We start from the raw sequence: 13,041 nt of genomic DNA on the forward strand, positions 1-13,041 counted from the left end.
TTGTAGTTTACATGATATCAGAGACTACACATTAAACCCCAGGAATATAAAACTTTGTAATCAGAGTAGCTGTGATTTTTATGCCTGATTACATTGAACATTATACAAATAATGAATGTTTATGAGTGCAATGGACAGAATATTTCATGAGGTGAAAGATGAAATGATCACTCATATCATCTTTCACCGAATGAAATATTCTTGTCCATTTCACGAATGAAAAGCGTTCATTATTTGGTTTATAAGAAACCTAAATGTATATCCTCGTCATTTGAAATTCATGAATGTTGATGGAAAATATGATCATCCAGTGCGATCTCAGTCTGTTGATTGTCACATACATACCACATGTGCACTTCAAACATGAGACTGGTGCCTGGGGTCTCGGTGCGCGCATGTAATGGGCAAAATCGTATGGATCCAAAATTGCAAACAGATGATGAGTTCAGTGTAATGTGGGCTGAATGATCGATTTCAAACAACCAATCGATTGACAATGATCTTTATAATTGTCATATAATGTATGCTTTCAGTCACAATAAGCTGTATGATCAGAATTCCACATTTGATTTCCGAATAGTATTACATCATTATCATAAGTATTTGTTGCAATATGTTTAGTGTCATTATATATGGATCTTCCATTAAAGAAACAAGTCTGTCTAGCGCTATCATGAAAACATATAACCACTCTGAGATTATGAGCATTCATGTCCAAATTAACAAATGAGATTTTGTTTTATCTTTTTATCAAAGTGAATTCAATTATCTCTTGTGATGCAATTTTATTCTTTCATCAAAGAATGTAAGTTGTATCTGAAATCTCAATAGAGAAAAAAACTATGCTGGAAATGTATGTTTTTGTGGGGGGGGGGGTCAAATCATGGCAGTTTCTTCAATTTTTGTTGTCTGATCTTTTAGGCATAATATTATTAGAGTCTTACACCTTTTCGTATGAATTAAAGACAGAGACATATTTTGAATAGCCTTCTCCAACAGGTTCTGCCTATAGAGATTAGATGGACACATTCTATTGCATTTCCTATCACTATTCTTGGTTTAGCAGATATTTATAACACAATGTTCATTTCACATTAATTTCATTCATTATAATTTATTTGATCAAGTTATTTCATTGTGTTTAATATCTTATCATTTCCATGCTAACTTATGATGATATTTTGGATTTCTATAATGAATCAATAATTCCAGAACGCATGCAATACTACTTGTGCCATATCAGTAAGTTGATTAATGAGACAGAGTATTGATGTTTGTACTTTGTCTGAAAACATATTGTTTACTGTACCTTGTCTATATTCTGTTGTCTTATTTTTTTCTGTCCTTTCTACTGTTTCAGTTTGTCCTAATTGACCTAATTGAATCTTTCTGTCTTCTTCTTTCTCTCTATTTCCTCTCCATCTCTCTCCCTTCTCCTTCCTTTCTCTGCTTTTCTCTGTGTTTTTTATTTTTGTGTGTCTTATCTCTTTTTATGCTCCCCTCTCTTTATTTCTCTGTCCTTGAGTCTTTCTCTGTCTTGCGTTCAATTTGCAAATCAAGAGAAAGTCCCCAAATCAAGCATAAAAGGGGTGTCGCATGAATATTGAGCTGCAATTGAATATGGCAGATCAATTACAAATGTGTGTTTAATTGAAGGATTTACTCTTTGCTTTGGGACTTACGATTGATTTGGAATTAGTTTCTGACAAAGCCCCATTAGTCTCTCTCATTATATGCATTTGTTTCTCTGTCTGTCTTTATATCTCTCTCTCTCCCTCTTCCTCTGTCTTTCTCTCTCTCTCTCTCTGTCTATATCTGTCTATCTCTCTTTCTTGTTCTCTCTCTGTCTGTAGTCTGTATAATGAATATGTTGCATGAAATTGGCAGATAGTGGTACCTGGCCCTCAAAAGATAATGGCTTTTGTTATATTCCTAGATATACTTGTATATGATTTTCTATTTTTGCTGGTGGTAAGACGGTTTTAGATTCCTTAGCTTAGAGACCTCCCTCTATGATGTCATACCCTAGACTAGGGTCCCGTAACACAATGGTTAGCGATTGATCGTATGCTTGATTTTCACGATTGATTGTACACTGTAGTCAATGCAATCAATCATAGAAAAATGTTCTACAACCATTGCTAAGCTTTGTGTTATGGGCCCTAGAACAGGGGAGCATTTCATGAAACGACTTGTCAGATATTTTATCCGACAAGTCCTGTTTTATCCGACAGTTACCATAGTAACAGTGCCTCTAAGCCAATCAGAATCAAGGAAAGTTGTCAGATCTGACAACTTTTCGGATAAAAATGTTGATCAAATGCTCCCCAGATTTACCTGCTATAGTGACCACCTGCATAGGACCACCTGTCTATAAAGACCATTGAAAGATGTATTAAGGGAACCCATCTTTTATGACCACCTGCTCATTGTTCATATGATCTTTGTAGACAGGCTTGATTGTTCATTATTGGCAGAGGGTGGGTATTATAGGGTGGTAGCTACATTTTCTTAGTTTGTCTTGAAATATGACTGAAATACCATACATAGAACTGGGGACTTTGCAAAATGTATTTTTTTATATTGCTGAGAGTATACATATACATGCTGATGCATCGGATTGTTGTTCCTTGAAGCAAAATGAACAGCAATAGAATGATAATGAATTATAAATCTAATTGAAGATAGAATATGTGTTATTTATAGTTTGTGTATTGTGATTTTTTTTTATGTGATTGTAAAAATGAAAATGGTGTGCATGCTTTTATGGTATTTAATTCGCAGTGAAAGGCATAATTTTGGTTTCATCATAAGTTGCAATTTGATTGTGATTTTTTTTTCAGTCTTTTTCTGCCTGCTGGCAGTCTAAATCTGTTTCTTATTGCTTTATGACTGACTCCTGCTGGGGTGATAATCTTTTTCTAGCCATTATATTTGGTATTTTTCTTGTGCAACATTTTATAGTATGGAATGCCATTTTTGGAACATGCATCCATATGGCTATTAACATGTTCCCCCAAAATGGAAATCACATATTTTTAGTTTGAAATAAAAAAAAAATTTCTCTGCATACAAATGAACCTCTTTATTAGCTCAAGCAAAAAACAAAATTTGATGTTATTTATGTGTTTGTAAATTTTAAAGGATTAATATTTGGGTAATTTGATATCCTCCTAACCAATAATCAGTTTGTTATCCTGAGCTCAAAGCTATTAGTTCAAGACAAAGTTAGCAGCTCTATGCAAACTATATTCCATACAATAGATTATTGTGAATGTAGTCTAATCACAAGTTACAATACTTGTAGATATTTTATTTTATGCATGATATGCATGACGAAATGTGAATCTGATATTGTAACGGGTATGGTTGTAATGTTGGTCTATATTTCATTCTTGTATGGTTTTTAGGATGGCATTGGAGAAATTAAGCAGTCTAATAAGAAGCTGTTATACTGGGTGTCTTTCCTGAATGGTACTGGCAGAGTCATACTCTTTACTGAAGATCTAGCCATTGCTACCAAATCTCAACAGGTAGGTTGTCTATTTTGTCTCTTCCCATGTGTTCTCTTGATTTACCTCTTACCCATCTAGCCCAAGATTTTGGCAAGGCTAAATTTCACCCAACACAAACTTTTCAAATAACCGCGCTTCGGACATGCTAAACATTTGTAAAAGTATGATCTAGCCAAGACACCTATCGCAACCCTGCATACATGCATGCATGCATGACCTTGTGATTTGGGCTGACCAAAATTTGTATGCTTTACCATCTAAGTAAGGATGGTCGTGGTTGGACCTGGGACTCGTTGCATAGAAGTTACTATGGTAACTTTGCCTTCTAATGGTAACTACCATGATAGCATGGCCCATAAGCCAATCAGAATCAAGGACTTTATGAAAGATACCATTGGATGGCAAAGTTACCATTATAATAACTTTTATGCAATGGGGCCCTAAACTACATCTTTGACATGCCAGAATGCCTTCACATCTAAATTTTGATTTTTCAGCCAAAATATCTAAGGGCCAGCCAAATGCCCTAGATTGGAAAGAAGGTTGTTAGATGAGATTTGTATGTGATATTACTTGAATATTGAAAGGTTGACTGTTTTTAAAATTTGAAATGAATGGTTTTGATAAGATATCTTTTTTCTGAGAGATATAATTATAAGAGAAACTCTTTTTTTTCCTCAGTTGACTTCTAAATCACTTTGTCTTTGCAGGGATAATCTTATTCTCTTAGCCAATGGTTTAAAATGTCAGCTTTTCTACTTTTTTGTTTTCTGCTTGCAGGCTGCAGAATTAGAACAGCCTGATTTGGAGTTGTTAGTCTCACTTCCAGGCATTGGTCTTTCTCTTGTTAACAACATATCAAGAACAGAAGTAGCATACATTGGTCTCATCAGGTAGGTCACTCTAGTACAGTCTGCTGTGTATACTACCTATTATTTTTTTGTCATTCTGAGATTATGGTTGTTAGAATACTAGCTAGTAAATTCTATATATATTATTTGATAAGACTTAAAAATGCTGTAAGTTTGAATTATTGAGTGTTCTCAATGTATGCAGTTTGTGCTAACCATCGGTTGTCTCATCTGTGTATAAGAATAACTAGACTTATTATTATAGACTAGTGACCCAACGTCTACCCCTCTGTGCATAATTGCCCTTGTGAAGAAATCATCAGTCATGTCACTTTGGTTAATGAAAACATGCACAGGATGAGCGAGACTTAGCGCTGGTTAGGTAGCCATTATCATTAGATATTGTTAATATTATGCTTTTCCAAAACACTTTATGCAATTAGAATGATTCAAAGTACTTTGTAGACATATTATTACCATCATCACCACCACCACCACCAACACCACCATAATCATCATCATAACATCATCATAACCACCACCATCACCCTCACTATCATCACCACCACTATCATCATCACCGTCATCATCATCGATCATCATCATTTTGTCTTTTTCTCCTTGGCAGCTCTGGGATTATCTGGCAGAACAAGGTCCGTCGTCGATACAAGGATCTTAGCATGAAGGAGATGAAGAGCTTAGAAGAAGGATTCGTCAAGGCAGGACTAGATGCCAGTGATCAGAAGGACCTTCCACCCAGAGTTTACAAGTTAGATCATGGCATGGAGGTACGGTACCTCAATAAAATCTTACAGGATGTTGCAAAAATTACTATCAATCACAAATCTATTTAGCATCCCAAATTCAATCATATGTCTTTCAGTTGATTTCAAATTTGCAATTGATCACTGATCTGTTTCCTACAACATGGAGTGTAAACTGATTTTCTATAGCTGAAATTTTATTCATCATTTATAAAATTACAATGGAAATTAGCAATTGATTACAAATATGTTCTTGCAACAGCAGATATATCAACCTTCAACAGATATTCATCATGTCATTGTTGATGCAGATTTCTTCTCATTTATAGCTTTTTCATCGCATATCAGGAACCCTCATGCATGTCTTGTCTATCCACAGGTTGACTATGGACGTATGTTGATGCTGGCCCCTAAGAAGCAGCAGCTGAGACGTACCTACCATTCTGGTGTGTGGGCCCAAGTGCGTACCTCTAAGCATCAGCTTCAGCTTCATCTGACCATCAACAGACTACAGGTGGACAATCAGATGCCTGCCGCTATCTTCCCTACCCCGGTGGCTCCCGTACCCCTCCCTAAAACAGTGGCAGCTGAGAGTGGTAGGTAGACCTTACATTACACAGAATTGGATATTGCTTTTGGTGTTTTGTGGTATTAGGCATTCATTCTTAGTGAGAATATTTACATTTGATAAAAAATATGAAAGTGTTGATGCATCTCACTTCCTTGAGATATGGGGAATAGCATGTGATATTCAATTCAATTCATTATTTCCTCTTTCATTCTTTTTACATTTACAATGATTGATATACATATTTACAAAATACAACATTTAAATCAATTTTTATTAAACTATAATACTATGAAATCGAAAGGGAAGGAGACAACTAACAAGCAGAGCTTGTAGGTATGGCCCCCTTTTATAAGTACATTTTATGAATCAAAAATAAAGAAATAAACAAACAAAAATATATATATATAGGCCTATGTAATGAATGAAAAATAAACAAATAAAATAGAAAATGAATAAAAATGAAAATTAACTGAATTTCGTCAAAATTGACTTTGTTTTAATGATTCCAGATACAAAGAGTCAATATAATCCGCAGGCAGTTCATTCCAATCTTTCGTTATTACGACAAAATAGTCTTGGAAAACTTTGGAAGATTTGTTGATCTGTTTGATTTTTGTAGATATTCTATTACTACAAATACCATATTTGCTGCTAAATATACTGCAGCATTGAATAAACTGCACATGATATTGGAAAGTTAAAACAAAATTGGCAGCCAAAATATTCATGGAGGCACAATAGCTCAGTCTGTAGAGCAGGGGTCTCGGATTCCGTTGACCCAGATTCGATTCCAACTTGATGCGCTCGTGCCCTTTGGTAAGGCATTAATCTTCATTACCAGGTCATCTGGTTGCTTGCTTACAAGCATTCATGCTTTCTAAGCAATCAGGTAAAAAATCACCACCATAATATATTAGCTAAACCAATTTTGCAAAATAAAAATGAAAAAAAGAAAGAAAATATATAAATATTTTGTGTTGTTGTTTTTATCCTCAGCTCCTAAACAGCTCTTAGAGTTCAGCATGATGGTTCGTTTCTCAGAGCACAGTACGGTCAAACAGATCAAGTACCTCAAGCTATTGGTCCAAGAGATGGCGGTCAAACTGGACATGGGATTCCTGGCCAATGTAGCCGCCATCTTCCAGTCAGATGAGGAGCAAGTTATTGATAGGGTTAGGAAAGAAATCTGGGGAGCATGTTACCAAACAAATAGTTAATTTTCACTATCAATTGTTATGAGCTACTGAAATCGTTGCATCTGATTGGCTCAGAACAAATTAGTGGGTGAAAATCACTATTTGCTTTGTGAAACACCCCATGGTCATTAAAGTTTACTAATAAAGAATAGCTGGATGCAGGAGAGAATGATTTTGTAGATGTCAAAAGGAGGGTGGATCAGTCATCTTACGCACAAAGAAGATAATGAAAATAATGAATTTAAAAATAATAATAATGATTATATCATCTCATTAAAAGGATTTAATTTCCTTTGTTTTTGTACAAAATATAAAATGATTTACCCTTTTTGTACTTCTGATCTGCAATTTATATACCTTATTTTATTTTTAATTACTCAAGATAAGAGACTAGTGTGTTGGTGTAATTAAGTGACAAGATTATTAATACCTGGTCCTTGTGTTTCAAAAGTCATTATCAAATTTTGTGTCAGATAACATCTGGTGACATCTCTGCTCTCAAACAATCATGTGATTGAGATTTACTTTCCACATGTCATCAAGAAGTATTTTTGTTGTTTTATTTGTAGGTTGCTCTGCTTGAGTTAGACAAGGAGCTAATAAGATCAGAGCTAGCTGATGCTGAGTATGTCAAGGTCGCTTTGGCCAAAGACTTCAACTTCTATGATTCATTCCATCTCTCTCCACTCAAGGTAAGTACTATACAACATCCAAGAAGTTTTTTGTGGTGGGCTCATCGTGGTTCTCACTTTTGCCTTTCAAACAGAGGGTTGGTGGGTTCCAATCCTAGCCATGGCGTGTTTTCCTTAAGCATGAAATTTATCCACACTGCTGCAGTCGCCCCAGGTGAGGTGAATATGTACCCGGCAGGATAAATTCCTTGAATGCACGAGCGCTGAAAGGCAGCTTGAGCTAAAGCTGGGGAAAATAATATTAATAACAATGCGCCTCGGAAGAGATTGTTTCTAGATAGATGGCGCTCTACAAATGCCTATTATTATTATAAATATGATTCTAAACTGATTGGTTCAGATCAGGTCATATGACATTCGGCAGATTGGATTGTAGCATCCAAAGGTAATATTGTATGCATTTTATTTTCTTCTAAGATATTTATGCCCACCATAGATGGTTGCCGGATACGTTCTGTTACGGGTTGTCTGTCCAGCCATTTCATTTTCATACTTGCAAATACTAAGGTACCATTTGACCTACCAATTTTAAACTTGTTCCAAATATGCGTATATGAGCAACAATGATCTTATTAGTTTATCGGGTATCAAGGTCAAAAGTTGAAAATGGGTACCGGCAGGAAGTAATTCCTCAAAAATCTGTGAGCTCTGAAATTATTATTAAGATGATTACCCGGTACTGTGATGATGGTGAAACCTTGTATTTCCATTCCTTCTTAGATTCATGTGAGTTTTTCTCTGTCTGAGACTGGTAAAGAGGATAAGTCTTTATTGAGTGCCCAGGCCAATGCCCGTCAGAACGCCCTCAATCTCCTACTACAGAGTGTTGGGGTCACCTTGACCAATGTAGATGATGTTATCTTCAAGTGAGTAGAATCTTGTCCAATTTTTAAGTTATAATTTAGTTATAATTTAGACTTTTAGGCTTTCAAATTGCAGAAAAAAAAAGGTAAATGAATTTACATGTACTTAGTTTGAAAAAAAATCTTCACATTTACTCATGTTGACCATAGCTGGACCCATTCAAACTAGAAATAAAGAATATGATATGAGTTATCCATTGATTCAAGTGCGATCCTGTGTCAGTATCTTTTACAAGAAGACCATTTTAACGGCACTCAAAGTGAATTGGTGTATAAAACGGGCTGTTACTTATACGTTATACTGTAAATATGACAAAATATATGAATGTGAATACAGGGTATGGTGTTGACAGTTTAAAACTGAAAAGTTTTTGGTATACAATGAAGCATATGGCATCTTGAAGATTAGAATTGATTCCTGTGTATTGGATAGAATCCCTTGCAACAATTGCCATGATCCATGTAGTCTTTCTAATTTGCTGCCATTCCTGCCAACCTGGGAGGTGTTTCATAAAGGTTTAAGCATGAATTAGAATTGCACTCAAATTTTGTTTGCGTGGAGTATAAAGGGTTTTCACAAGCAGCCATGTTGGAAGACAAACAATGAAACCCTGCGCATCAATCCGTGATCATTCATACATCATGTGAAAACCCTCTATGTATAAAACACATCACTGCATTGTTCAGATTGGATGCGTTGTGGTCTAGTGGTTATGACTTTCGTCTTTCAATCTGAAGGATGTTAATTCAATTCCAGCCACAATGTGCTGCACTTAACCCTGGTAAGGTGAATTGGTACCCGGTAGGAAGAAATTCCTTTAATGCTTCAGTGCCTGTAATGGCAGTGCAGCTAAAGTCAGGGTAACAATAGCAGCGCTTTATATCCTCGGACACAAGCAGCCATGTTGGAGGACAAACAGTAAAAACCTGTGCATCAAACATGATATTCAATACATCATATGGGAACCCTGTATGTAATACATCACCGCATTGGTCGGATCATGTGCATGGGACGTGCACTTCTGTTTATCCATCTATCAGATTACACCTTAAATAACATGTGCATGTTTGCATTTAAGCATGATTTTTAAGTCCTTAACTCTTTTTGAAACACCCTCCAGGCTTGGTTTCTTTGAGAGAGAGTACCAGTTCTACAGCCCAGAGCAGCTATCATCGGAGGTAGTACGTCATTACTCTAATCAGGCCATCAAACAGCTCTATGTCCTCGTTCTTGGTCTTGATGTTATCGGTAATCCATTTGGTTTCGTCAGAGGAGTAGGAACTGGTGTCAAAGACCTCTTCTATGAACCTTATCAGGTGAGTCCATTACTCTAGTTAGGCCATTAAACAGCTCTATGTTCTAGTTCTTGGTCTTGATGTGATTGGTAACCCATTTGGTTTACTCAGAGGAGTAGGAACTAGCATCAAAGACCTCTTTAATTTTATCGGATTGGGTTTTTCTGTTTCTACTTTTTCAAATGCTTGTTAACCCTAATACTCCTGTTTGTGGTTTTATTGATAGCTTTTCAGCTGAATTCTACCTTTGTATCTTTGTATAAAGCTTTACTTAATTAATCCATATGAAAAAAAAAGAGTAAAATTTAGGGATGCAATCCCACATATTTCATTATTTTCTAGCTTCAAGTAAATTTTCATAACGATCACACATTCTACGGTCAACGTTTTACAGGGGCCCGTAATCCCACCCCCCCCCCCCCCCTCCTAGCCTAATTATAAAATGACCAGAAATACCCCAGGAGGTTAAAATTCCATAGTGTGTTCTGTGGGTGGTAATTTGAACCTTCTAAGAAATACTCTTTACAGACAAATCTTTTTTTTTTCTTTCTCTATTCAACCAGGGTATTGTGCAAGGTCCTGAGGAGTTTGCTGAGGGGGTAGCTCTTGGTATGAGGAGTCTCTTTGGACATGCAGTTGGTATGTATAGCAAGTCTATTATCTAAAGATATTGCATAACATCCTAACAATTCATTCCGTAATTCCTTTCATGCTCCCAGTGTCTTTAATTGTGTGTAGAAAAAAGATGAAACCCTGAAAATCTACTGTGAATTTCTAAGTCCATGGAAAAGAGTGATAATTGGTAGAAATGCCAAGGGAGTTGAGAGAAATGGGTGTTTGAGAAGGAAGATAAGGAGTTCGGGATGAATAAAAATTTGAAACTGATAAAAGAATGTTGTGAGAGGAGGAGGATAGAAAAGACCATTGGTATAATTGAAGAATATGATAAATAAAGAATTAGTGTAAGAGTAAATAAGGTGGAGAAGACAGAGACATCGGTTAGTGATGATGATGATGATGATGAAAATGATGGTGGTGGTGGTGGCGGTGATGGAGATAGGGATGGTTACAATGATGATAATAGTGATGATGATGGGGATGATCATTGTTGTGGCGTGGTGAAGATTTGATAATGGCAACAATGATGATGATGTAACCATCAACATTATTTGATTCTAGGTGGAGCAGCAGGAGCTGTATCCCGCATCACTGGAACCTTGGGTAAAGGTCTGGCCGCACTCACCATGGATGAAGATTATAAGAAGAAGAGACAACAAGCTATCAACCAAAGACCTGCTACATTCCAAGAGGGTCTAGCCAGAGGTGGCAAGGGGCTTGTTATGGTAAGTAGGAATAAAGGTATATCATCAATATTGCTACCATGATTATGATAATTATCATCAACTGTCATCAATTATACCAGGATTATCACCATCATCCTTTTCATAAACCTTTTTGTCTTTCGCATCATTGCCATCTCATTCATTTTCTCTATTTAATCTATTTCAAAAATTTTCCAGAAACAGTAGATCATGTAATGATTGGCAATTCAAAATGTGCACATAGTTATCAAAAAGTTGACAATTAACTACATAGGCATAGGGAAAGAGATTAAGGGAGAAAAGCAAGAGCATTGATGTGAGACTCTCATGCTTATCAAGGCAAAAGACTGTGCTTGCTTGTCTGTCCAATGTGATTTCTACCCATCTAAACATGTCATAAATCTTGATCATTCTTTATGACAGGGTTTCTACGAAGGTGTGAGTGGCGTTGTTAAGAATCCATTTGAAGGTGCCAAGAAGGAAGGAGCTAAGGGATTCTTCAAGGGTGTAGGCAAGGGTCTTGCTGGAGTGGTAGCCAAGCCTACTGGTGGTATCATTGACTTCGCCAGCGGTACCTTTGAGGGAATAAGAAGGTAAGATCGATATTTAAGACTTTCAAGGGTCATGGCAATTCAGTCAGTTTTAAAGCATCACACTTATAAATGTAGAGTATTTGTGTTGAGTTTATCAGACATGTTTTCCTTTAAACTTGTATCTGCATGATTTCAATAACGGTGTTCGGTGTTGGTGTTGAGAGCGTGAAAAGGCTGCTGAACTGAGCTCCAACATCGAGCTGGGTGCAGAGAAGTGATATCGATAGCCTATGACATCACGCCTGTGCAGGTGATCTCAACTTAATGCGAGAAATTCTCGACGACGAAAGTGAAATCGGAGAGAAATTGCAATAAAATCTTATCATACAGAATGCAAAGGTTAAAACCACTGCAAGAATTAGAAAGTGTAAATATTCTTTACATTAAAATGTATAAAACTCTAATGATTTGCGCTCATCTTAACTGTAAAAGATAGTTTTACGGAGATGTTTCGTAGTGTTCTCCGCCTGTTTTAAAGTTCATCAACACTAACACCAACACCGAACTTGAAATCACAATTTTCCCAATCCCTAGGGATTGGTGTTGCTGAATAGGGAAATTGCACGTAGATTGTCAACGCCAGCCGCAGCGCTGGGTTCAGCAGACGACATGCAACACAAACTGCTGGAAATATGTCATATTTTTGGAGGTCAATCCCAACACCAGCCTGATTCTCAAGTACTTCAACACCATACTTGAAAACACCCATTGAATTTTACAAAATTTTATTGATCAGCATAGAGATGCTCTTATTGTGTCATGTGGCAACTGTCTGAAACTGAATGCCATTTCCATAAGATGGAATCTGCATGTTTCATAGAACATGATTATGCCACCAAAGTTCCTCGTCTTTGATGTTTCAGGGTCGACTATTTTCCCTCAGATAGACAAGATAACATGGACCGTGAATAAGAATTGAAAAAAATTATATAATTAACTGAACGATGAATCCAAACTGCTGAAAGGAATAAGGATTTATCAGTAGAACTATACGATAAAAAATGAATGACAAATCCCACCGCTACCACCACGACAAGAATGACACTTCACTCACAATAGTTGTATAATTGAACCTTACTGTATTAGGTAGCTCATGATTTCACTGCGGTGCTGATAAGTAGAGAATTATCCCTGAGAATTACTATTGTCGCATTAACATTATTCAGAGAACTCCACCACAAGGTGGCGCTCTAACACAAATAATGGTGATATGTGAGATCACAGTGTTTAAATGAGATACGTAATCACTTCATAAGACAAACACTGAGTTTGATGCATGGTGTTGAGTAGTCTGTGGGTTATCACGTGTGAGTGATGTCACAATGAAATCGCAAAAAAATTGCCCTTAAACCAAATGTATGCTACCACTTCTCCCCCC

The 13,041-nt window shown here is 36.4% G+C and overlaps 1 protein-coding gene across 1 annotated transcript in view; it reads left to right on the forward strand.

Moving 5' to 3' along the window:
* The window catches only part of LOC121411616 (vacuolar protein sorting-associated protein 13C-like), a 104,465-nt gene that overhangs the window by 81,756 nt on the left and 9,668 nt on the right, over positions 1-13,041 (forward strand). Inside the window, exons 59-70 of the mRNA XM_041604425.1 lie at positions 1,213-1,242; positions 3,411-3,533; positions 4,296-4,408; positions 4,995-5,154; positions 5,510-5,726; positions 6,698-6,873; positions 7,467-7,589; positions 8,310-8,455; positions 9,574-9,769; positions 10,312-10,387; positions 10,928-11,091; positions 11,494-11,663. Coding sequence (XP_041460359.1) covers positions 1,213-1,242; positions 3,411-3,533; positions 4,296-4,408; positions 4,995-5,154; positions 5,510-5,726; positions 6,698-6,873; positions 7,467-7,589; positions 8,310-8,455; positions 9,574-9,769; positions 10,312-10,387; positions 10,928-11,091; positions 11,494-11,663 — 1,694 coding nt within the window. The remainder of the gene's footprint in view (positions 1-1,212; positions 1,243-3,410; positions 3,534-4,295; positions 4,409-4,994; positions 5,155-5,509; positions 5,727-6,697; positions 6,874-7,466; positions 7,590-8,309; positions 8,456-9,573; positions 9,770-10,311; positions 10,388-10,927; positions 11,092-11,493; positions 11,664-13,041) is intronic.

This window comes from Lytechinus variegatus, chromosome 3 (genome assembly GCF_018143015.1).
Source record: "Lytechinus variegatus isolate NC3 chromosome 3, Lvar_3.0, whole genome shotgun sequence".
NCBI classification, from domain to species: Eukaryota; Metazoa; Echinodermata; class Echinoidea; order Temnopleuroida; family Toxopneustidae; genus Lytechinus; species Lytechinus variegatus.